The 27,803-nt window shown below is 30.7% G+C and overlaps 1 protein-coding gene across 1 annotated transcript; it reads right to left on the bottom strand.

Moving 5' to 3' along the window:
• Positions 1-19,257: 19,257 nt before the first annotated feature.
• On the bottom strand, positions 19,258-20,968 carry LOC115720225 (glycosyltransferase BC10). Its single transcript, XM_030649383.2, has one exon. It carries the CDS (start codon positions 20,800-20,802, stop codon positions 19,567-19,569), a length of 1,236 nt encoding a protein of 411 aa, XP_030505243.2. The 5' UTR covers positions 20,803-20,968; the 3' UTR covers positions 19,258-19,566.
• Positions 20,969-27,803: the final 6,835 nt, after the last annotated feature.

The raw sequence follows: 27,803 nt of genomic DNA, 5'->3' as shown, positions 1-27,803 counted from the left end.
AATAATTTCCAACAATTGGCACCAGAGCCATGGTAATGATTTACTTTCATGTAATATGAATTAAAACGATGATTGCATGTTTCTGTGTTGATTTGGATGGTTTCATGTTGGTTTATGTGTTAGTTGATGAATGTATATGTTGTACAGTTTCGTTTTCCATGAAAAATATATTTTTTCAATTTTTTAAAATATTTTATTTGGATTCCTTGTGAAAAATTGAGCAATTTTTGTTTTTACGGAACTCGATTCCGATAAAAATTGAGAAAGATATGAATTTTGGAAGATTGGAAATCATGGTTCTTTGCATGCCTTTCCCTAGATTCCCACAAATTGCGAATTTTTGAGGTTTTTTCCCCAAAAATCCAATTTTTTTCATGGGATTGTTTCCCAAAATTTATTTTTCCTTTCTTAAATATTTCTAAATTGAGATGTTTCCAATTTTAAATATTTTCAATTTGGAATTTTTCCAATTTTAAATATTTCTATTTTGGAATGTTTCCAATTTTAAATATTTCCTATTATGGTCAGATTTAAAAATTTGTTAACTTCTTTAATATTTATTTATTATTTAATTATAAGATTAAATATTTTGATATTTAAGATATTTTAAATTAAAAGATAACTTTGTCTTTTTATTTAAAATATTATATTAAAATTATCTTATATGACAAATTAAATAATTAATAAATTTGAAATTATCATAGATATTTTTATAGATATACTTACCATAATGTTTTCAAATTCAAAAATTTGTTATTTTGTTAAATATTTAATTATTTATAAATTATAAGTATAAAAATGATATTTTTTTCTATATATATCATTTTTTCCTTATTAGAAATTTATAAATCATATCTTAAATATTTAAATAACATAGATATTTTTGTAGAGATTTGAATATTGCTTAATTTGAGATATTTTGACATATAATTATGGTAATTATTATTCATTTATTATTTTATTCCTAAAATAATAATTATCTAACCAAATCTATTTTAGAATTGGTTTATTTTATTAAATTATAAGATCTGAAAGTGATATTGAAGATTCTTTCCTTTTAAATCATTGATCTTATTAGATATTTAATTTAATTTGATTCAAATAAACCTAGATATTTTAAAATTAGTTTCCTTTATTTGGTTAGTTTAAGAATAATAATTTAATTATATTAATATCTTGATTCAGATCTGTTACATGGACAATGTTTGTTTATTTAATATTGTTTATTCAAAACTTTTTAACAAACCTATTATTTATCTGATCTAAATTGCTATGATTAACTTGTTGACAGATCATGATCTAATGATCTGATTTTAATCATAGTCCAATTGACGATAGATCTTATAAATAATTTGTAACAGGTAAATTTTGTACTTCTTTCATCTGTGTAAACCTAGTAACATGATAGGGCCCATCCAAATCATTTGACCTGTGTGAACCTATATGTTTGCTTTTGGGCTTAGAGACATATAGGGAGCCCATTTAAGTTTTTACTAAGTAAATGGACTAGGTTGCTAAAATAAATTTTGACATAAGGAAATTTATTTAGCCCCAATTAGATTTGGGCTTATTCAATGAATAGCAATTGTTTATTTTAAGGTTAAATTCCTCTCTTTTGGGCCTTGTGTGAGAGTTGGGGGCCATAGAAGTGGGTACGACATACTGAACCCAGCTCCCCCTCACATGAACTACCCCAATTGTGAAGGCCCATTTGCCTTATTTAAATAATTGTATTAGGTTAATTATATTAGTCTAACCTAATTAAAATTGAATTAGCAACATAATTAACTTTTAAAATATATGAAATTTATTTTTCATTGTAATATTTTAAAGTTAATTTTAGAAAAACACTTAGTCAATGATATATTCTAGATAGTTATTTCTAGTACTAGTTATTATTTCTAATATTAAATAGGAAAATATCATAGATTGTGAAATTGATTGTTTCCTAATTAATTTTGGTACAATCTAAGTTTAGAATATTTTCCTAGTATTAAACTAGAATTAATAATTAAGTTTCCTCTTTACTTAATTATTTATTTCTTGAATTTAATACATTTAATTAAATTGAAAATTTCAATATCTAAGTTGATTTTCATCATGATACTTTAATATTGTTATTTTCATGTTATTTAATTAAAGTTGAAAATTATTTTAAGTTTGGAATCTTATTTCAGAATAACTTAAGTTTGAATAATTTTCAGAATATATTTTATTTTATTTTATTAATCATTTCCCAAAATTTCGAAATTACATTTCTTTAATGTAGAAATTTCGAATTTTATTTGAAAAATAGATTAAAGTTGAAAATTATTTATTTAATTTTGGACCAACTTAAATCATTGATTTTTTCATTTAATGATTAATTAAAATAAATGAACTAAAATATATTATAATTAGAAATTGGATTAATTAGTCTATGAAAGTCTAGATAGATATTATCTGTTTTGCTTCTAGTATTTTTCTAGTGTATTTAATTAAATAGAAAATTAATATTTAAGTTGATTTTTTAATCATGATACTTAAATATTTGAAATTTTTCTTAGATATTTAATTAAATAGGAAAATTATTTTTTGTTGAAAATTAATTTTTTAATTAATTTTGGGACAACATAAAATTAGAGTAATTTTCCAGGATTTATTTTATTTTATTTTAAAGCATTTTCGAAAATGCAATATATATTTATGGAAAATTAAATTTGAGTTGTAAATTAATTCAAATTAATTTTGAAACAACTTAAATTGAATAATTTTCTAAATATTTATGGAAATTATTACTAAGATGGAAATAATTCACGTTATTTCATATCCATCTAAGTATAATTTATAAATATTACATTAAAATTTATATTTGGAATTTTTCATTCTAAATTGGAAATTTTAATTAAATAAATATATATTTAAAATAAATGGATTAAAATAAATATTAGAAGAAAATACAACCCTTCATTAAATAATGAGCTTTATTATTATAAGGATATTCGATCTCCATTGTTGGTTTTACATAGCTATTGTTTTAGTGAGTAATCCTCCCTAATGGAGGAACGTTCATTAGCAAGTTAGCACCGTTTAATCTCGAAAGATAAGTAATCTTGTAAGTTTTTTTATATAGTTTATGCTCACCCTAATGGTGGCGACTGTATAAGACTTGCAAGAATATGAAACAATGGTGGAAGCTCATAAGATAGAATAGCCTTGACTCTCGCCTAAACGGGACAACGCGGATTCAAATCTTGATCGAATAAAAGGTTGCTAGAATGTTTGACATTTTAGATGAGCTGACAACTCTATTCAATGAATGATAGCTTTGACTCTCGCCTAAACGGGACACTGATATCAGTTTGTTGAAAACCTTGGAAATTATTTAGGATTGTATGTTTTAGTATTTTCACTTGTCATTCCTACTTGCTATGTGCTTCATAATTTCTGAATTGTGTATGAATTCGTATTGAACCATGTTATTTTCTGTTATTAAATTGTAGTTTAATTTCGAATCTTCATTGTTGGTCTAACTTGATTGTTTTTCTAATGAGATAAATCCCTAATGGATTTTCACCATTAGACTAACATAATAGTGTTAGATCTCGAAAGATAAATATTGTATATGCAACATCTAGCTGTTCATCAATTGATGACACCTTAGACTAGTGTTTTACAATATGAAACAAGAAGATTGTATAAATAAGATTACTTTGACTCTCGCTAATCGGAGCATCGTTGGATTCTTATTTAAAACGAAATTATCCTCATTCCTCTTAGCTTATTCATTTCGAATTAGCTTAATGACATATCATTGGATGAATGGTCTATAAATCATATAAAGTCTTATTTTCTCTTAAGAAATTAGATGACGCATATGATTATATTCCCGGAATTCTATCCCTAAATGATATAAATCCTCAATCTTAGATATCTCCTACTTGTATAGGCAAATCATAGAGTTAGATTAGTAGTGGTGGTCCAAGAAAGAATTACTAATTATACAGTTACACTTTCACAAGTGTTTAATAACCATTTTCTTTCAATGGATTCAAACTGTATGAGTTTAGTATTCTGTGACCAGAATCCACTTGCACTATTCTAAGAACTCTTTGATGTAACTAAAGTAAGTCATCAAAAGATTCAACCACATATTTTATAAATCTAAGGCATTTGTATCTTGTTCATAGTGGTTTTGACAAGATCATTCTCTGCAAAGAGTTAGTATGCCTATATCCACTGAAAGTAATTTCATCTCATTCGCAGATGGATGTACATTCAGGGGTGGATATGAGTTTTCGTTGTATTCTTAAAACGATCACTCTAGATTTTACCTTATGCAAAAGAAATTTGAAATGTTTGAAAAATTTCATGAATTTCTAGCAATGGTGAAGGTAAGTGGTTAAAGATCTTGCGAACTGATAGGGGTGGAGAAAAAGGTAGTACATATGCAGTTCAAAGATCATTAATTTGATTTTGAATAATATCCAAACTTACCTCCCCAGAAATTCGAGTTGCATATTGATGATTAGTTACTAGTCGTTGCCTAAATCCTTCTATGGTAATAAAATTTCAGAATGATGTAATGGTTGTATACTTAATGTAAATCATTACTAGATTCATGGATGACCTAATCGAAATCTTAAGAAAAGCTAGAACTGCTAACCCTGGTTTGCATGTTTGTTAGCTATTCTAAGTGATTAGGGGTGGAGCATCCCATAGTCATTAGATAAGAAAGTGTTTGTTTAAACAAATACCATTTTTTCTAAGAAAATGACTAAGTCTGAAAATAAAGTAGCAAATAAAGGAGATATTTTTTTTGATTCCATAAGTGTTCTATCATCTTATTTTACAAGATGATTTCACTGCCTCTATTGTCTTAACACAACTGAAGAGGTCTATACCATTTAGTTTTCTTTGACATAGTTCACGGTACCTTGTTGTAGTGGGAGAGTTTCTAGGAACTCACCTTCTTATAACTTGGAAGACACTAGTGATTAAAATCCATTGTGAGTTTAAACAAGTAATGGATTGTCAAGATAAGAAACTAAGAAGAAAGCCAAGAGAACTATAGTTTGATCCATTCACATGGAGTAACCTAAAGTTTTCTGTTACAAGGACATGAAAGGAAATTTCGTTAATAAGTCTATTCAATGGACTTAACAAAACTTCCTGTTCCTAGTATTGTAGGTTTGAGTTTATCTGAACCTATGGCTTGTGGTATACCTGGTAATTACTTACTCTAATGCAAGCATGAGATGCTGAAGCATTTTCTTTCCAATGGCAATCTATAGAAGCTTAAAAACTTCTGAGCATAGATTTTAGTTATCTAAGGAAAAGTCACAACTATTCCAGAAAAGATAAAGCCATGAAAGAATTCTTAAGTCAACAGTGAGAGGTCTCAGATATACTTTAGTATGCCTTAGACCAGACACCTACTGTTGAGTGGGAATAATGAGTAAGTATCAGATTAATCCAGGAGAGGAACATTGGAAGACAATCAAGTAAATCTTAAGATTAAGAAGAGGAACTATATGTTAGTCAATAAGGGTGTTTGTTTTGAAACTCTTAGACTACACCACATCAGATTTCAAGACTTGCCTTTGTGCTAGAAAGTCTGCTAATGAGATGGTGATTACTTTGGGGGTGGAGTAGCGATTTTGGAGAAGTGTAAAAACCTATCTGAAATCTCTTGGTCTACCAGAGAGAGACTGAATGTTAAAAGTTGCAGGAAAGATACTTATTCAGTCTAAGGAAAGTTCTATACATTTGTGGCAGTGTTCCAACTTGCCTTAACTACTAGGGTTACTTCCTGTATAACAAAAGAGTAGTTGCCCAAAAGTATAGAATCCAGTATCCCAAAAGAGTAGACATATAGAGAGGAATTTCACATTATCAAGGATTTTGTGATTAAGGAAGAGTAATGGTGGAGAAGAGGTTGTGTTTAATTCAACCTGTCAGATTCCATTACGAGGAGTATACTACTATTACACTTGATTGGTATATCAAGGTGTTAATGATTATTTGAAATGCACTTTTTGTTTTATATTAGTGCAAGTGGGAGTTTGTTGGGTTTTATGCCCTAAATAAAACTCATTTCATATAATCAGATTTACTTATTAATAAAGATCAGAAATAACATTTTATGTTGCATGGTTCACATGATTTATTTCATGATTATATGTATATAATGTATGAATTCTTTTTAAGTCCGATATGAGTTGGTTAAAGATTATAGTGTTGTCAGCACAGTGGAATATAATCTTTATTATATGTTCAAAAGTAGATTCCCTGATTTGTCAGAACACTGGATTTAGACTGACATGGTATAATCAGCGATAGGTATTCTTACACCTTGGAAAAGTGTTATGTCCTTTCCAGGACATTGGCAAAGTTTACCAGTATCGGATGTATGGAGTATACATCGGAATGGACCGATATTGAACTTTGAATTAGATTTTGAAACTTACCGTAAATATCTATTCAATTCAATATCATAAGTTGATCCTAGATCACATGATCGAAATCCTGATATGGTTAGGCTCAATTTCAAGAGTATTACTCGTGTTCTTTGATTTGTTAGTTAAGCCCAGTTTTGTATCAGGGTAATACGTACATTTTGGGAACACGGTAATACAATTGAGTGGGGGAGCGCTAACATAAATATGGAATCTATAGCTTCTATTTGGCAAATAGAAGTAAAGGATGATTTCCTTCGAGCTTAACCAAACGAAGATAAATGGTGGAGATCTCATTTCACTTAGGTGAAATATCATTTATACAGGGTTAAGTGTTTTAAGGATAAAATACATTGTAGGGTGTTACGGTAATTTAATCCATGTACAGTGTAAATCATCTATATAGAGGATCATTGATCACATTAGGATTATAACAATGGATAACTAATAACGTGTCTATATCGTGGAACATATAGAGCGTTTCTATATGACTGAGAGTGCAATTCCAAGTTCTAAGTGTGGATTCAATGAGGAATTAATAAGTTAGGGAATTTACTTGGTAAATTCGGTTCGACTTATTGGAAGCTCGGTTATATAGACCCATGGTCCCCATACTAGTTGAGGACATACTGCTTGTAAGACTCAGTTAATTGATTTTAATTAATCAATTATAATTCTAAAAGTTAGACTATGTCTACTTTATGAATTCTCACAGTTTAAGGATGAAATCGTAAAGAAAAGGGTTTCTAGGTTTAATTATTAATTAAGAGACTTTGTATGTCTAATTAATAATTATTTTAAATGACAATATTATTTAATAATCTATTTTAGTTATTAAATAATTAGTTTTGGCATTTAAATGATTAGAATTGGAAAAATGGCATTTTTGGAGAAATTGAAATAAAATTGAGGAAACTGCAAAATCCAAGTGAGGCCCATATTCCCTCTATGGCCGAAGCACTCCCTTTGTGTTTCCCAATTATTATTTTATTTTTTAATTGTCATGTAATTGCTAATCAAATCCTAGCTATAATAGGAAAGTGGTGAATCACACTAAATAAGGCAGTTAATCAATTACACAGTAAAAGAGGAAACTGTTTTATTTGGAAAGTTGTGCTCTCCCTTCTCCCTATATAAAGCAACCTTTGTGTCTCTTCTCTTGCATGGATGAAAAGCCACGAAATTGAGAGAGAAAAATAGAGAGAAATTTCGAAATCCTTGTGAGATGAGTAGTGCCCACACACATCAAGTGGTATCTCAATCATAGTATGGAAGACTATCGAATTTCTACATCAAAGAAGGAGAAAAGAAGATCCAGGTTCAGATCTTGGTGATGCTCTGCTACAGAAAGGAATCAAGGGCTAGAGATCTGAACGGAAGGAGTCATATTATTCCGCTGCACCCACTGTAAGGTTTTCTAACTTTATATGTGTTTATTTTCATTGTTTTAGAATTCATATTAGGTTGTTAATCCAACATACTTGTTAGTAAATCTAGATCCTGGTAAAATAATTTCCAACAGTTTAAGTCAATTGTCTTTGTAATTTGATACTTTATTAATTGATTTCATTCTCTGGGCGTGGCCCCGTGGACTAGGAGTGTTCGTGAGAACACTGATACCACGTATAAATCTCTTGTGTCAAGTTATTTATTTTTCTGCAAATATTTTATATTCTGCCTGTTCAGTTTTGCTGTAGCAGAATTACTTTCTGCTGCTGCAAACGCTTACAGTTTTTACATTTTCTTATATACAACTGACATTTTCAAAAACAGGGTTTTTCATCTACAACCTTTAGGGGTGGATCATAATCTCTATATACTTACGGGTGGACTATATTCCACAGTACTCTTTGTGACACATAATTTTAAACATGGAAGTAATATAATAAATTAGCTATTATTAGAATAAATCCTTGATCTTGATTGTATGTTTCAATTTAGATTTACTGTTGTAATAAATAATGATACCAATAAAGTTATTTGATAATGTATCACACTACCTGAATTGAGTGGGAGAATTTTAAAATTCTTTACCCATCTTCATTTGGTTGACACTTGTGATAGGAACTTAAGAACACTGCTGATAAAACAAATCTAACCATTCATGTGGATAGAAATAACTTATCAGAATTATGAGAATAAGATAGAAGAATTCTTGCATAGTCTATTCGAATGACTTGAGTCAAGATTTCTAATCCTCATAACATTTTATGGTATCTTAATTTTATTGCTTAATCTCTAGCAAGTATTTTACACTTCAAATACTAGACTGCTATGTTGATGACCTAGTCTTAAAGAAACTTACAGTTTCAGACTAAGATAATAAGTCACAACTAGATACCCCTCAAACAATAATAAGAGGTTAAAAGTATTAACCAGACATCTACTATTGAGTGGGAGCCATCTGAGATGTAATCAAATAAGGAACATTAGGGGACAATCAAGAAAGATTTATGAAAGTGACCTATATGTTAGATATTAAGGATATGTATATTACTTATCCTAATATCCACACCAACTCATTAAGAATTTGAGATGGTGGTTACTCTGGGGGTGGAGGAGTTATTCTAGAACAGTGAAAAAACCCATTTATAATAATTCAAGATCCATCAGAGAAGATATATATAACTTTGTAAATTCAAAATTACCAGAAAGTTATTTTACTGAAGAAAAATTCTACACTACATTATCTCAATTCCAAATTTTAAAATAGGAGAGATATGTCTTCTGTTTGTTCAGATGTACTTAATAAGAAATAAGGATTTTAGTATCCCTTGATGAGTAAAGCATATAGTTAAAGATGTTTCATAATGTTTTATGAACCTGGTTCCAGAAATTTGGGTGGATTCAAATATACTACACTTGATCTGAAGATCAAGACAGAAAATTGATTGTAATGCACAACTTGTTTTATGTTAGTGCAAGTGGGAGTTTGTTGGGTTTTGTGCCCTAAATAAAACACATTACAATCTGATAGTTATCAATTTAAGAGTTTTGAAGTGATTATGTTAACATGTATTTTACATGCTTGTGGCTTAATATATATATTTAATATATGCATCAAATCAGTTAAGTCCAGAACATATATTTATTCACAATTACAGTGCTGTCAACACAGTGGAATGTGATTGTGATTATATGATTCAAAATACTAAGTCCCTGTTCATCGGTGTTTTGGATTTACACTAATGTGATAATCAGTGATGAAGTATACTTACACTTGGAGTAAGTGTTATGTTCTTTCTAGGACATTGGTAAAGTATACTAGTTTCGAATGTATGGAGTATGCATTGGACTGGACCGATATTGAACTTGTTCAAGATATTATAAACTTACCGTTGTATCTTTCCAAGTTAATATCAGTAGTTGATCTTAGATTAAAAGAATCTAAATCCTGATATGCTTAGGCTCAATCTCAGGAGTGTTATTCATGTTCTTTGATTTATTAGTTAAGCCTACTTTTGGGTCAGGGTGATACGTATATTTTGGGAACATGATAGTATGACTGAGTGGGAGCGCTGAACATAAATATGGAATCTATAGCTTCTACTGGTGTATAGAAGTCAAGTGATGATTCCCTTCGAGCTTAGCTAAATAGAAGTAAATGGATGAGCTCTTGTTTCAGTGAATATATCTAAGATCACTAAAACATCATTTACAGGTAGCTAAGTGTTTTAAGGGGCCAAATACATTGAGGGGTGGAAACGGTAAATTTATCCCATCTCGATGTAAATCATCTATATAGAGGATCTTTTATCACATTAAAATTATAACAATGGTTAAATGAGATAGCATATCTATATCGTGGAACATATAGAATGCTCTATATAAGTCTGAGAGTGCAATTCCAAGTTCTAAGAGTGGATTCAACAAGGAATTAATAAGTTAGGGATTTACTTGGTAAATTCGGATCAACTTATTGGAAGCTCAGCAATATAGATCCATGTTCCCCATTCTAGTTGAGACCATACTGTTTGTAAGACTCAATAATTGATTTATGTTTAATCAATTATAATTCTAAAAGTTAGACTATGTCTAATTTGTAAATTCTCACTAAGCAGGGATGAAATTGTAAAGAAAAGAGATTCTAGGTTTATTTATTAATTAAGAGACTCTATATGTCTAATTAATAATTATATTAAATGACAATATTATTTAATAATCTATTTTAGTTATTAAATAATTAGTTTTGGCATTTAAATGGTTAGAATTGGAAAATTGACATTTTTGGGAAAAATAGAAATAAAATTGTGGAAACTGCAAAATCCAAGTGAGGCCCATCACACCTATGGCCGGCCACTTGTTTGTGTTTCCCAATTATTATTTTCAATTTTTTAATTGCCAAATAATTACTAACCTAAACCTAGCAGCTATCTATAAGTGGAAAGTGGTGGCTCACACTAAATAAGGCAATTAATCAATTACTCTGTAATTCAGGAAACTGCCTCTTGCAGAAAGTTGAGCTTCCCTATTCCCTATATATAGCCGCCCACTCTCTTCCTCTTGTATGCTTGAACCATACACGAAATACACACAAGAGAGAGAGAGATACAATTTCGAATTCCTTAGTGAGAGAGTAGTGCCCACACACATAAAAAAGTACCTCAATCATAGATTGGAAGACTGTGAAGGATCACATCCAACTGAAGGACATTCGGGCTCAGATCTTGATTATACTCTGCAACAGAAAGGAATCAAGGGTTAGAGATCTGAGTGGAATTAGACATATTATTTCGCTGCAATCAATGTAAGGTTTTCTTAACTTTATATGTGTTTTCCTTTTATTGTTTTAGAAGTTCATATTTAGGTTGTTAATCAACATACTTGTGAGTAGATCTAAGATCCTGGTAAAATTAATTCCAACAAATACTCAGCACAATAAACATATAATTTCATCAGAAAGGTTTTGCCTTGTGTTTGTGTGTGTGTGTGCTTATGTTCTTTGAGTTGTGAGTGTTCTCGAATTGTTCTTGGAGCCATTCCTCACATGTGGGATTGAGCTCAAATTTTAACAGGTGGTATCAGATCATAAGAGATCGATGAGGAATCTTGTTTTGGCTCGAAAGTTCAAGATTTTGGTGATCAAGCAAGAAAATAGAAAATTCGAAGTTCGATCTTGAAAGTTTACAAAGAAAAATGATTTTGGTTTGTGGCGTGTAAAAATGAGAGCTTTGATAGTTCAACAAGGTCTGCAATCAACTTTGTCGGAAGAGAAGGGTATGTCTAAAGGTCTCACCCAGAAAGAGAAAACAAAGATTCTCGAGAAAGCACATAATGCTATAATTCTGAGTCTTGGTGACAAAGTTCTAAGGTAAGTGTCGATGGAAGACTCAGCTGCAGAAATATGATTGAAACTGGAAAGTCTTTACATGAAAAAATCGTTGGCAAATAGATTGTTTCTTAAGCAAAAACTGTACTCTTTTAAGATGATGCTAGGAAAAGAAATTGAAGATCATCTTGATGATTTCAATAAGGTGATCCTCAACTTGGAGAACATTAGAATAAAAGTTAAGGATGAGGATTAGGCCATCATTGTGCTAAATTCTCTTCTCACAAAGAATTATGAACACTTTGTGGATACCATGATGTATGGTAAGGATTCATTGACATTAGATGAAGTCCAAATGCATTAATGTCAAAGGAATTGAAGAGAAAAGTAGAGAAACAAGATGAAGGTACTGGAGATGGATTACTAATTTGAGAAAAAGGCTCCAAGAAGGAGAACAATGACCAAAACAACATAGGGAAAGGTAAATCGAAATCCAAGTTTCAAAGGAGATGGTTCATCTGCAATAAACCATCTCACCTGAAGAATGATCGTCAAATCTTGAAGGATTACAAATTCATGAAAGATGGAAATGCAGACATTGTTTCAGATGCAGAAGACATTGATGGATATGACATTACCAGTGTGTTAGCCATCTCAAAGAACAAGTCAGAAGTGGAATGGATCATAGATTCTGGATGTTCATCTCACATCTGCCCTACAAAAATGTTCAAAGTGGAACTGTCAAATTGGGAGACAATAGAGCTTGTGTAATTGCTGGTATTGGGAAGTTGGAACTGGAAGATGGAAAATTTGTTGAGTTGAAACAGTTCAGGCATGTACCAAATATTAAGAGAAATTTAATTTCTATGTCCATGTTAGACCAAGATGGTTTCAATGTCAAGATTAAAAATGGCACTTTGAAGGGTATGAAAGGTTTTGTAATTATCATGAAAGGCAAGATTGTTAATGGTAACTATGTCTTACAAGGGACCACAAAGAAAAGTCAAGCTAATGTTGTTGCAATTGATGGAGAGGATCAGACCTTAGTATGGCACAGAAGGCTTGGCCATGTTAGTTATGGTGGTTTGAAGATACTAGGCAAGAAAGGTGTTCTTGGACAAATTCCTGTCAACCCTATAAGGCTTTGTGAGCAGTGTGTTCTTAGCAAAGCAATCAAGGTGAAATTTGGGGTAGGTAAACATAAATCCAAATCAATTTTGGACTATCTACACTCAGATTTATGGGGACCATCTAGAACATGTTCAAGAGGTGGAGCCAGGTATTTTCTCACATTTATTGATAATTTTTCTAGGCTTGTGTGGGTCTATATTTTAAAGAACAAGAGTGATGCCTTCAATAAGTTTAAGGAACTAAAAACCATGCTTGAAAGTCAAACTGAAAGGAAGATAAAGAAGTTGAGAACAGACAATTGTTTGGAGTTTTTTGCAAACCAGATTAATGATTATTGCATGAAAGTTGGAATTGATAGGCATAAGTCTGTTCCTAGAAACTATCATCGAAATGACCTTGTTGAGAGAACGAACAGAACAATTCTAGAAAGGGTAAGATGCATGCTCATCTACTCAGGACTACCAAAATAATTTTAGGTTGAAGTTATTGTTACAGCTTGTTATTTAATTAACAGATGCCCCTCCTCTGCTATTGATTTTAAAACTCCAATGGAGGTCTGGAGAGGAAGCTCAACTAACTATGATCACTTGACGGTTTTTGGCTGTCTTGCCTATGCTCACATAAGGCAAGACAAACTTGATCCTAGGGCCAAAATATGTATCTTTTTGGGGTACCCTGAAGGGGTGAAAGGCTACAAGATGTGGAACATTGAAGATTAGAAGAACATCATTAGCAAAGATGTGATTTTCGATGAGATGACATTGTACAAGGATCTTAATGCTTGAGGAGAAAAGCTTGCCTCAGCCAATAAGAAACCAGTAGAGAAAATTCAGTTTAAGGTGGAGTTGGACAAAGAGGATAAGGAAATTCAACAACTGATGCAGAACCAGAAGTTAAAATGGAAGATGAGAATGAAGCTGAGAAGTGCAAGAAGGTGATGATGAAACTCATGATTATCTTCTGACAAGAGATAGAGAGAAGAGAACCACAAGACCACCAAACAGATTTCATTTTGCAACTGTGGTTCACTATGCCTTGAACATTGTTGGTATTGACTATGAGGAGCCAAAGTCTTATGAAGAAGCAATGATGTTAAAAGATAAGAATGAATGGGATAATGCTATGAGTCAAGAAGTGGTGTTTTTAAAGAAAAATGGTATCTGGATTCTAGTGAGAAGGGCTGCAGGAAGTAAGGTAATAAGCTAAAAATGGATTTACAGTTATAAGGAAGGAGTTCTAGGGGTTGAGAAGCCTAGATTCAATGCTAGATTGGTGGCAAGAGGTTTCACACAAAGGGAGGGAATTGATTATAATCAAATCTTCTCCCTTATAGTGAAACATACCTCAATAAGGCTACTGCTCAGAATAGTTTCAACATAAGACTTAGAGCTAGCACAGCTGGATGTAAAAATAGCTTTTCTTCATGGAGATCTTGAAGAACAGATCTATATGAATCAACCTAGAGGCTTTGAGGTCAAGGGAAATGAAGACCATGTGTGACTTTATGGACTCAAGCAAATTCTAAGGCAATGGTACAAGAGGTTTAATGACTTTGTTCTAAAATCTAGCTTTAAAAGAAGTGCCTAAGACAGTTGTGTCTATGTCAAGAACTCTAAAGCAGTTGTGTGTCTTCTTCTATATGTGGATGGCATACTTATTGCAAGTAAGAATAGGGAAGAGATAAATAAGGTGAAGAAGGTTTTGAATAAAGAATTTGAAATGAAGGACCTTGGACCAGCAAAGAAAATTTTGGGGATTGAAATTATTAGAGATAGGAAGCTGAGAAGCATCAAACTGGCTTAGAGTGGATACATCTCCAAGATTCTGAATAGATTTTGTTTCAGCAATGTGAAACCAGTTTCTGCACCCTTCACACAGACATTTAAACTCACCAAAAGTCAAGCTCCAACAACAAATGAAGACCTCAGTTATATGGAGAAGATACCCTACACCAGCGTAGTTGGAAGCATCATGTATTTGATTGGTGATCGCTGTTAACACAACAAAGAACAACATTAGTAAAGTATAAAAAATACATGTTAAACTAAAACTCAAAACCAAGAATTTGAGAAGAGTTTTCACTTACGTATAATTTGAAACTTCATTGTGTTGATTGGAAAAAGACCAGTGGTCCAAAAGAAGTCATCATTGAACTCCTTTTTGTTGGGTAGCCTCATAATGATCATATGATCATTAGTGTGGGTCCCGAGGTAGTAAAAGCCTCCTGCTCCGCGCTTCCTCATAGGGCAAGCCTTGACAAACTAGAAATAAAGAATCTCTAATGGGGTTGGACATTCCCATTTCAAGATATGGTAGAGAGACTTTAAACAGGCAAGGATCTTGTACGAATTTGGTGCCAACTGAAAAGGAGCAACGCCGAGAATATTACAAAAATCTATAAAATAATCCTTGACGGGGAGAACTGCTCCAACCCTTATGTGTTCGAGGCTCCAAGCGTCTATTCTGGAAGGCTCGCTGGTGATGCAACCTTCATCTCGAACCAAACGTTTAGGGGGATAATAGTTGAATTCCCCTTGGGCAACAGACCTAACGCGACATCCTTGTTCATTCCTAATGTTGCATGACCTTAAAATGTCCCCAACATAAGTTCCAATGGACCTAACTTTAGATTCTATCAAATCGGCTTCAAAGGTGACAGTGGGATCCTGAGGGGTCTTTGATTTATGAGCTTTCTGAGCCATTATCTCAAAGTCTAAGAACCTGGTAAAAAAGCAACAGTGATTGGAGGTAAAAAACATGGGCTCGCTAAGGGGATATCAACTAAATTGGAGGGTTTAGGCTAAGTTGCTTCTCGCAAATAACGACACCTACCCTCAATAACCTCTTGTAAGAATCGCCTATAATGGCTAGAGGTTTCTTCCTGACCGGATTTAACAAGGTGGTTCCTAATTTTTGCATCGTTTATTTCAAGTATGGTTTGAGGTCTTCGAGGTTTGGGTTTAAATTCTATGGCAGAAAATTGAGGACAAACTGATTCTAAGGGTTCTTGGATTGTGAATTCTGGGATAAATTGGGACATAATTATAAATAATAATGCCCCAATTCCTAGAAAAATAGAGCACAAATAAAACTCAAAAATCGACAAATCGTATAACCTTAAATTTTCTAACCCTAGAATTATTCAAGCATTCAAAAAAAAAAAAATTACCCAAGCAGCAAAACAATACAGACAAGAAAACACATACATAGAAATTGAAATTGAAAGCATAGAGGAAAAATCAACAAGAAAGAATGTCACTTATTGTTTAGATAGGATACTCCAGGTAGAAAAGAGCTTCACGATGGAAATTGCAATGATCAAAAAGTTGGGTCTTGATGATTTCGAAGAAGAGGAACACAATCAGATAAAACCCGCAGAAAGAATGTGAAAGACAGAGAGGGCATGCAAGATTAGATGAGAAGTTGGTTGAGAATTTTTTGAAGCTTGAACGTTCGTGGGTTGAGAATGGCAAAAAAAAGTGTAAAATGTGAAATTTATACCTTAAAGGTGACAACCGTGCGATCAAAAGAAATCTAATCAAACGGATGTGAAATGTACAAGAAAAGAACAGTCAGGGCATTAAATGAATAAATGATGTGTCTCGAAGTTCTGAACCGCTAAATTCTAAGTATGCAAATTTTAAATGGAAAAAATACAATAGTACCCTTGATATTTAAAAAGTCATTTTTAGGGCTTTTTTCATAAATGTACAACAAAAATAACATAATTACAAAAAATGTGCAAAAAAAATTATTTTAAAAATGTATACATTTTGAAAACTTATTACATGAAACCATACATTTTAATCATTAAATAAAAAATATGTTTATTAAAACTCAAAATAAACAATTTTGTAAAATTAATTAAACAGTTTTATAAAAATAAACACGTTAAATATTTTTTTTATTAAAAAATAAATGTGTATTATCTACTTTAGTATGAATTATTATAATTTAATAAGATTTTTTTGAATAAAATACAATATCAAAATTGTAAGCATTAATGTATATAAATATAAATCAATACTTAAAATTACTAAAAATAAACATAACACATAGAGTGATAAAATAAACATATGTGAATATTATTATTTTGTTTATTAAATTAGTATGTTTAATAAATAGAAAACAAAATAAACATATACATATAAAGTATTTTATATTATTAGTATGTTTATTATTATTGTAAACATAAAAATAGACATAGCCAATTTATACTATACTTTTCTTTCTATTGTTTCTATATATTGATTATTTTCTAATGAGTTAGTAAACGAATTTTCTATTGAAGTATAATTTTTACATCAAAAAATAAATAAACAAACATAATTTTATAAACTCCAAAAATTATTTAATTAGAAAAAATAAACATGACACAATAAACAAAGAAAAAGATAAAGATAAACAATTTTTTTTTTATATATATTCATTATTTTCTAAAAAATAAACATAATACACATAGAGTGATATAATAAACCTATGTGAACATTATTATTTTGTTTATTAAATTAGTATGTTTAATGAATAGAAAATAAAATAAACATGTATATAAAATGTTTTATAATTGTAAACATAAAAATAAACATAGCCAATATTACCATATATATAATAATCAATAATTGTTACTATATATATTATAAAAAAAATTGAAAAAAAGTTTTTAATTATATATAAAAATGTATAGAAAAATAGTAATAAGTTTTTTTTTTCACATATTTTGTAATTAATTAAAATAATGTGTACAAAATTATAAAATGCCTTTTTTTTATTAAAAAACACTTTTTAAAGGGCAATTGTTATACTTAAAATTCAGCTAACAACTAGTAGCTGACACGTGTACCTCAAAAGAAATATGGATCAGCTTAATAATTGCATTATTAAATGCAATCTAAATAACTTGCCTGAGGTATTACGGTTGATAGAAATATTCAAACTCGCTCCCACGTAAGTAGATGCGAGGTAAGAGTAATAACTATTACCCGTAGAGATTGGTGAGACAACAAGTCCATCTCAGGATAGACAGAGTACATAATAAAAGTTGTTCAAGACGAGATAACCAAGAGCATGCAGCTCATTGACCCACATACTTGGGAATAAGAACTCGTAGCTCATTGACCCACATACTTGAGAATAAGAGCTTCCAACTAATTGATCCACATGTTTGTATATGGAGAGAATAACTACATTCATCCATCTCGCCCTCCATACGTTGAAGTAACCATCTCGCTAATATCATAATGGAAAGAGAAAATTGTGATGAGCATTGTATCTATACTTAGCATTTTTCCTATAAAGATAGTAAAGAAAGACAACTCACACTTAGCGAGGAACAACCAACATAGTCAGCATAACCGCTTAAGAAATAATGACAAAAGAGCAGTTGGGTGATTATTAAATATTATCCCATGTGCATAAAAATAAAACGTGAGGAATGTCTACATTTTATGAATAGTTACAAATGATTAAATCTAATGGAATAACTGTCACCCTATACACCTATAAATAAAGACAGAATCCAGGGTAAAAGGTAGGACCAATTTGAGAGAAAAAGCTAGATATAATATTTATTGAGATTATTGTACTTTGTAAATATATGGACTTATGGAGTACGTAAATTTTAACAACAAAATCACGTAAAAATATATGGTGTTCATTTATTACAATAATTAATTTTGTCGTAAATTTATTACAAAAAAAAAAACTTATATATTTGATTAACGAAAAAATATTTGTTAACACAAATTATAACTCACTTTATTAAAAGTCTACTCTAATAATGTGCTAAATTATTATTAAATTTTAGTTAATATATTATTTTATATTAAATAATTTGTATTATTATTATTATTATTAAATTTTATATTTATGTATTATTATTATTTTATATTTTTTTTAATAAATTATTAAATAAATATTAAATGACATATTAAATTTTACATCCATTAAGGTAAAAATATCACAAAATTACTTTTTTTTTTGGTTACAAAATATAATCAACTTTTACCTAACTATCTATATATATATTTTTTCCACAAAAAAAAAAAAACTATATATATTTGATTTTATTTGTTTAACAATCTCCATAATTCGAATCAACCGACAAAGTTTATTCTTTTCAGATATACTAATAAACACCATCGCAGCTGCCCCTTTCTTACTTTTTTTCTTTTTGGATCAATGATCGTAGTTGCTTTGCTTTAGTAGGTACAAATACAGTATAGGGTCTACACTACACTACTCTAGCCCAAATCGAAGCTTTCTTCAATTCTTTTGCTTTATCAATAGAAAAAAAAACAAAAAAAAAAAAAAAACTAAATACAACATTAAGAAATTGCAACTTGACAATAAAAATTTGTCAAAAGATACCAAAGATATTTTATTGGAATACAGGCAAAACTTACCAAAATCCCATAAAGCAAATTCTTTAACAAAATGGTTAAATGTCACCCTTTTTTTTAATTTATTTATTTACCTCACAGACCAATAAGCCCTACACGTTTATACGCCTCCAACCAAAAAAAAAAAAAAAACCCACTCGAAAAGAGGTCCAAATTCTGATAAGAACATAGCGAGTTGACTCATTTTGTAGTACGTACAATTTTACTTTTAACTCGATCCAACCAAAAAAAAAAAAAGAAAAGGAAAAAAAACCGGGAATTGTCCCGGTTTATAATTTTATAAATCTATCCGTGAATTTACAATAATGCCCTTTCTGCACAAAACTATTTACTACACCCTTAAAATGACGTCACGTGCAATACTCATCAGTGGTTCAGCGGCGTCCGGAGAGAATTTTCTGGCGAACAAGAAGGGGTCACGCCTGTGGCTGTGGTCAAACCTTTTGCTTACTGAAGAATCTGTGCCGTTGATTTCCATATCACCGTACCTTGGCAAGTCACTTCTAAGCGTCTGGATTAACTCGGGTCCCACTTCGGATGCCTCGTACGTGCGAGGATGACCGTCGGATCTGCCCGCCCAGTCCACGTGCGTGAGCGTGGCAGGTACGCACCCCCGGTAGTCAAGCATGTTAAGAAGGGTAGGAAAGTAATTCTCTTCGGGATAGCACGTGTCTAATGTCACGCACGGTAAGCTGAATTTGGACCAAAGCTTGCGATCTCTGACGATTAGCCTCGCGTGCTTACGTGTCAAGACCCAGAACTGTGACCCGATCCGAAAATCCTCAAATCTAACTTCCGGCAGCATTGCTTCCGGACCACGCGCAGCCCACCTGATGTAGCTCCACGGTTCGTGCTCAAGAATCTCGATGAAGCTTTTCTTGGACCGGATCAAAGTCCGGTAAGTGAAGTTGAACGAGTGTAGCGGAACGCACGAGGGTGAGAGCAGAGCGAACATGGCATTCGACGGATCGTCTAGAAGCGCGTGAGCTAACAGCCGACGCGCCGCCAAGGTAAGTGAAGGTGTAAGTCTTTCGGAAGGTTTAGAATGAATGACTCGTCGAGCGAACACTCCGGAAAACGGCGGGTCGTACTGATGGGTCGGGTCGGCGTGGATGTAGATGTTGTAAAGGGTTTTTGGGGTTTGGTTAAAGTAGAGCTCCCAAAGCGGTGCGAATGGGAGTGGGGTTGTAGTGAGGAACATAAAAGCCAACTTCTTCGGCGACTTACGAGGCAGCGGTCTCGAGTTAACTCGGGAAGCGAGTGAGAATAGCAACTCATCGTCCTTGGGCGGCGGAGGTGGAGGTGGAGGTGGAGGTGGCGGTAGGTGTGGTCGTGATGGTGGAGGGAGAGAGATTGATTTGATATCGATCTTTTGATGACGTTTGGCAGCTGAGAAAGTAGTTTCTTGTTGTTGAGTTTTAGAAAGATTACGGGTACGGGGAATGGTTGTGGTGATGGCGGTGGTTGCAGTAGGAGTAGTGGTGGGGCTAGTTATGGTGAAGACTACAGCTAAGGGTAAACAAAGAAGTAGAGCACAAATGAGAGAGAGTGGAGTTGGGGAAAGCATGGTTTTTGCTTCGGAAGAGAGATAGAGATGGAGAGAGAAAAGGGTCTTCCTTGACTGTGTGTGTGACTAATTTAATGAAAGAGAATCGTTCAGAGAGAGAGAGAGAGAGTGTGGGATTCGGTAGAGGAAGAAAAGGGTTCAATTTTCAAAGTATGCAAAATAAACGGCTACGATAAGCTGTAGATATATATATATGAGTTTTTTATTAAAAAAAGGGATTTTTTCTATAATAAACTGAAAATGAAAAAAATTTACATTTATGACCTACATAGAGAAAATAAACAAAAATAGAAACTAAAAGTTGTTATTTACAAAAATACCTGCCAAAAAAAAACAGAGGGGATCCTCCTTCTTCGTGACCCAGCTGTAGAACCCCAACAACCATTTTCAACCATTTTCATTCCAAAACTAGGAAAATCATATCTAAAAAAATGTAGATCTCAAAGAAAAACTACTCAGATCCCGAAAATCCAAATACAAAAAGGGATAAAAAATTATCCAACCTCCATTGTTGTACAAAAAAAAAAAACTCAAAAACAACATTCAGTCAAAAGCCCAACGTGTTCAGAGGAGAAGAATGAAGCTTCTAAAGACATAAATAAATAACATAAAAGAAATACAACTAAAAAACTACAGCAATAGATGAACAGGGACCGTGACATCATAATCAACCATACAACAACCATACAACAACCAGAAAACAACAAAGAAAAAACTACAGCAATAGATGAATATAAAAACAACTAAAAAAAAACTCAATAACAACACAAAAATAACATCAATAAAAATACATAAAAGAAATACAACAACCAAAGAAATACATAAAAACTCCATAGATGAATACAAACAATTGTATCAGTTCAAGACGATACATTTTTTCTAGGAACAGGGACCGTGACATCATAATCAACCATACAACAACCAGAAAACAACAAAGAAAAAACTACAGCAATAGATGAATATAAAAACAACTAAAAAAAAACCCACTTCAAACTACAGCAACAGAAAAAGTCTTCGTTTCTTTTCTTTTCTTTCTAAAACAAACACTTTGATACTGATATAGAATACCCATGAAAAAAGAAGGAAACTTTACATGGAAAATATAAGGAGCTCGGCCTGAAAAATTAGCAACATAAAATGAAGAAGAAGAAAAAGAAGAGAGAGAGGAAGTTGATGTTAACCCAAAAGCTGAAACTGTGTAGAGGTTTTAGTGTATTAATCCAAAGACCTCCTTCTTCTCCTTCTTCTTCTCCTTTCGAATTTTGGTTTGATGTAGAAATAAAGAGAGACACAACCCACTACTCCCTATGTTGGTTTGAACCGAATTTGAGAGATATAGAGTAAGCTCCATAGCTCCGTGGAAAGAGAGGTGTTTTTGTGACTAAGGTGGAGTTGGATTTTGGTTTTTTTAGATGGTGAGCTCTGGAGAACAAAGGAAAGAGAAACAGAGAAAAAAAAAAAAAAAAAAAAGAAGAAGAATATGGCAGATATGGAGGAGGTGGAGTGTAAGAATGGATAAATGAAAAATTTCAAAAAAAAAAAAATAAGAAAGGAGTTATGAGGTGGCGTGCGTGTATGTGTGTAAGGAAGAAGGGAAAAGGTAAAATTGTAATTATTAAACTTTTTGAAAAGTAAAATTGAAAAATGTAAAAGTTAAAAAAGTTTAAAAAACCTTGTATGGATAAAAATGTAAAAAAGGTGTCAATTTTGACATGAGGTGTAAAAATCTCTTAAAAAAAATATATACAATTAAATAACAGATATAACACATTAATTATAAAATAACAGATAATGCGTTAATTATTATATAAGAAAAAGAACATAATTGTAAAATCATATATTATACAAATACATTAGTGAGCTCGTACTTAATGAAGTAACTTACTATATATATACATATTTAAAATCGAATAATAAAATTAATTACTTAATTTGAAAAATTTCTAATAATTTTTATTATTTTTAAGATATTTGTAGCTTTAATTATTTTAAAATTTTGAATTTGTAAGTACTTATTACTTAATTTTTGTTAGGTTTCGTTATTATGCACTCCCTTGCGGATTAAAAGAAAATTTTAAAATAACTTATAATATACATTTTCGTCTAAATTTAATGATTTACCACTTTAGTATTACATTTACATGTATCACACTAATAGAATTTGTGTTGATTAAATTAAACAGAAATTACAGTTTTAAATATTGAATAAGTTTATAACAGTTACTAACTCAATGTTTAATATAGGGACAGGGTTTTGGTTGGATTCGTTCATGTATTTTTTCTTATATAAATTAATTAAAGGAGGAGAGATTAATAAATTAATTCATTTTATTTTATATACCAACTTTTAATGTGCAAGAAAGCTGTGACTGGTTTTGTAATAGTCTGAACCATTGGATTTGAAGTAGCACCAAAATTCAGTGCAACGTCATCATGGATTAGCAACTAGGGAGTAGATTCTTTCTTGAAGGTGCGTGAGGTAAACAACAAAAGTTAAAAATAAATAATTATATTAAAAGAGAAAAAGAAAGAGGTGTTGGATATGATTATCCGAACATTATGACACGTGGCAGGCATGCCAGGTGTCGTGGGCCATTATTGTGGATGATAGTGTGAGCTATAATATTAATAATAAATCGTGGGGTTTGAAAAACTAAGATCACAATTTTTTCGGTTTTGTTTTGTATGTTAATTATTATTTATAATTAACTTGTAATTCTCTAATTAAGAGAGTGGATAATTGCGTTTTTTATGATCAATATATTGGCACGTTAAGATCTAATTAACACAATTTCAAGGCTAAAATTATGCAAACTTTTCTCTTTTACATGTTTGACTTTGTTATAAGTAATGACGGATTTTGTCCATTTCAAAAAAATAAAAAAAAATGACGGATTTTGTGTTATTTTGTTGTGAAAGGCTTACTTTTTTTTTTTTTATGTTTATGTTTATCAATTTATATTTATCATCAAAAGATAATGGTATATGGAAAGATGTTGTAGCTATCATTTAATACTTAAAAGATATCTATTTTAAAGTTGTTTATAAAAAATTGATGTAGGTGTTACTTGTTTTGATCAAAAATTAGTTTGGTTTTTTATGGGTAAACATTAAATTAATTTCTTAATTTTTGATTGAGAGTTTTTTTTATATATATAGAATGTTTTCTGTTCCTTTACGTGATTCTCTTTTCTTTTTTATAGTACGTTTTTCTTGCATGCATGGTTGTGTTGTCAATTGTTTATTACTTTTTTTTTTCGGCACGTGTTACTTTTATTTTTTTTTTCTCTTCATTTCTTTAATTTTATCACTCATTTTAATTGTCTTATTTTAGGTTTTAAGAATATTTTCCTTGATTGGCTATCATCATCGACTATCCTTTTGGGCTATAGTGGGTCTCCCGAGTTAAATGGTATCTCGATGTAACTGGTACATTGTTGAGATATTTGCAGTCTTAGTTCTTTCTGGTCCATGGTAAGCGACACATCAAATTTGTACAATTCGAGATACATGCTATCTCGACTCGTTGATATCTCAGATTTGTAAGATTTGAGATGTTAGAGATTTTATAACAATGGAAGAAAATCAAGATTTATTACAACTCTATTGTAAAATAATACAAGGACTAAAATAAGAGATTGATTAAATATATGGTACAATACATATATATACACTATATATTACATATATATATATATGAAAGGTAGAAGAGAAGATTACAACACGTGTAATATAATATATGTATATATATAACAAGAGAATAATATATATATAAACACTTACTCACAACCTTGAGTGTAGATTAGTGGGGATCACCATGACTTGAACAAGGTATTACACCTTTGTCCAAAAGCTTATTTCCCCCTATCTCTAAGCACTAAGGGAACTCTCTAGGAAATAGCTTTGGGAATTATCAAGCCTTAGGGTTTTCTAGCAATGTGCTTTTTTGATAGAAAACTTCTTTTCTTAATGAGCACATTAGACTCCTTTATATAGTGTTTAGGTGATCACTCTTAGGATTCAAACACACCATCTCATTTCTCTCATAAAATGAGCATTAATATAGTTTGTAACAACTATATTTCAAACCATTTGAATCCTATCATCAAATTGTGTAACATCTCTTTTATTACACAATATTATGATCAACCAAAAAAAGTTACAAAAGCAATTAATTTTGTAACTCTTCTCCATGTTATAAAGTGTAGGTTACAATTTTAGGTTAAATAAATTATATGTTACACAATTTATTTACCAAACACCTAATACATATTATTCACATAATAATATATATTACTACATTTTAATCTACACTTATTATATTATAAAATAATATAACAATCCCCCACTAGATTAAAATGTGTAACACACTTGTAACATTTATTTAATCAATCAAAATATTATATCAAAATATAACATTCCCCCACTTTGATTGAATAAATACACACTTTCAAAGAAGTCTTGCTTAGGTGCATTAGGTAAAATGTCTTTCGACTTGAATTTTACCTTAGTGTAGTTACCACAAAGTTTGATGAAATTTTGGTTGCCATAGCATTGAACCACTATTTCTTTAGTACAAACCGGTGATAACACACACACCCTCGCTAATGCTCACTTGAGACCGCTTGTCTCGCTCTTGCACCGTTAATGGCCATGTGCAAAATTCCAATTCATAGACTCTCTAGAGAATACTCCCAATTCTCATAAGAGGCGGCACCACCTCTAGTCCATATAGGTGGAGTTTTAGTGTCTCACCACTCGTTAGACACTTCTTAAGCTTAAGTGAGTTTTCTTAAGCTTAAGCTCCATTAAAAAACCTTTTGGTTTTAACCCTCAATTTTACAACATGTACTCATCCATAGATGGGACAATTGAGTACCACATTCACTGTATTGACTTGTTATTACCTATTGAACTTAAGACTAGATTTTTACTAGTGTTAAGATAGGTTACCATCAATGAGCAAAACGCTAAGGGAGTTTAGGTCCCATCCCTCGAAAATTCATGCTTTAATCTTGTACGGAGATTAAGCGATTTGTTATAACCTCTCACTATTGATTCCATGTGAATCATGCATGCCAAAAATATAGTGTTCACTTTGTGACCACTTTTCTCCTTAAGTACTTAAGCTTTGAAAATTCAATCATAAAAGATTAATTTTCACACAACTCAAGTTCTCAATAATTTTGATACCATGCATATCAAAATTAAACACTAATTTAGACACCAAACATGTCTAAATTATACTTTATTTTAAGACACCAAACATGTCTTAAACTTTTCATATTGGAGTATCACCCCCACACTTTCACATTTCACTATCAAGATAATATCTTGATTTTAAAATATAGAAGACCACTTTGTCTCTATAACTCTTTTAATTAATTTCCTTCTTGAAATTATTTTCACTTAACTTTGACACAAAAATATGTCAAAATTTTACATATACACATAGCCAAATTTGATTTAGAATTTGAATTCAAAATCAAATAAATTAATCAATAATGTCTCAACACATTTTGATTAAATTTGTGGCTCACCCCCACATTTTTAGCATAAAGTGTATATAAAATATCACTTTTGTATTTTTTCCTCTTCAAATGACTCTTTAAGGCCACTTTAAAAATACCATTTGACATTTTTAGTTTTCTCACCAAAACTAAAATATCAAACTCACGTTACTACTCATAAAATAATGTGATTATTTTTACTTATAATTTTAAGGTTATCTCCTTATTGAGATTAGCCCAAAATTATACCAAAGTTAACAAAATTCTCATCAATTTTGTTCACAACTTTGATCATTTAAGATTCAAAATTGCTTCTCCAATTTTGTTATCTTTTCACTATTTTTGAATCCACATTGATTCATTTACTTTTGAGTCCAAAATTGCTCTTCAAATTTATGGCTCATTTCACAAGTTTGGATTCACTTTTAATCCATTTGTTCTTGCTTATGACAATGCAAGTCCAATAAAAGTGTAACTCTCATAGTCCACTTTTCCTTATCTCAAATATGAGATGATTATCTCTTATAACCCAATAAAAGATGTAACTTCTCAAAAGCCATCTTTTATTATCTCATAAAGTGAGATGTTCACTACCAAATTGAAAAAGAATTTAAAATATTCTTTATTCACAAAATAGATGATAATAATTCTCACAATAATAATAAACACTATTTTATTACTATCAATATTATTATCATACTATATATAACTCATATATTAATATAATATGTATTTTACTAATTAACATCTCATATGTAACATACACATAATATCAATATTAAATTAATAAATACATATGTTACATATCTCATATATATAACATATATACTATAATATACATATATATCATATGCACATAATATATACATTAATTACACAACTATATATGTTACATACCTCACACATATATAACATATATATACACTTTAATATGCATGATATATATTATCTATATTATATATACATGTCTCATATAAATACATAGAAAATAAGTATTTCTACATATTTAATCTCACAATATATATATTATGTCATATCTCATCATATATGTAATACACATAACTCATATACATGTTATATATTATATATCTCATATATATACAAATACAAACATGTAATAAATTCAAATATCATATTATATATCACTATATATTATATGATATAAACTCATGATCACATATATGTCACATATATATAACTCATATATATTATATATTACTATCATATAAATAGTAAATCACATAATATTCACCATCATCCTCACCCATGAATGGCTTTCACATAAAATCTCTTATCCTTGTATTCTCACAATCTTGATTTATCACCTCTTCCATTGAGAAGGGATAAGCTTTTGATTGTTAGAGATTTTATAACAATGGAAGAAAATCAAGATTTATTACAACTCTATTGTAAAATAATACAAGGACTAAAATAAGAGATTGATTAAATATATGGTACAATACATATATATACACTATATATTACATATAT

This window comes from Cannabis sativa, chromosome X, assembly GCF_029168945.1.
Source record: "Cannabis sativa cultivar Pink pepper isolate KNU-18-1 chromosome X, ASM2916894v1, whole genome shotgun sequence".
NCBI lineage: Eukaryota > Viridiplantae > Streptophyta > Magnoliopsida > Rosales > Cannabaceae > Cannabis > Cannabis sativa.
This window is presented reverse-complemented; position numbering and strand designations above follow the sequence as displayed.

Bases quoted from the DNA above. Each gene is read 5' to 3' on its own strand.
- LOC115720225 (XM_030649383.2), bottom strand. From the start codon at position 20,802: ATGCTTTCCCCAACTCCACTCTCTCTCATTTGTGCTCTACTTCTTTGT.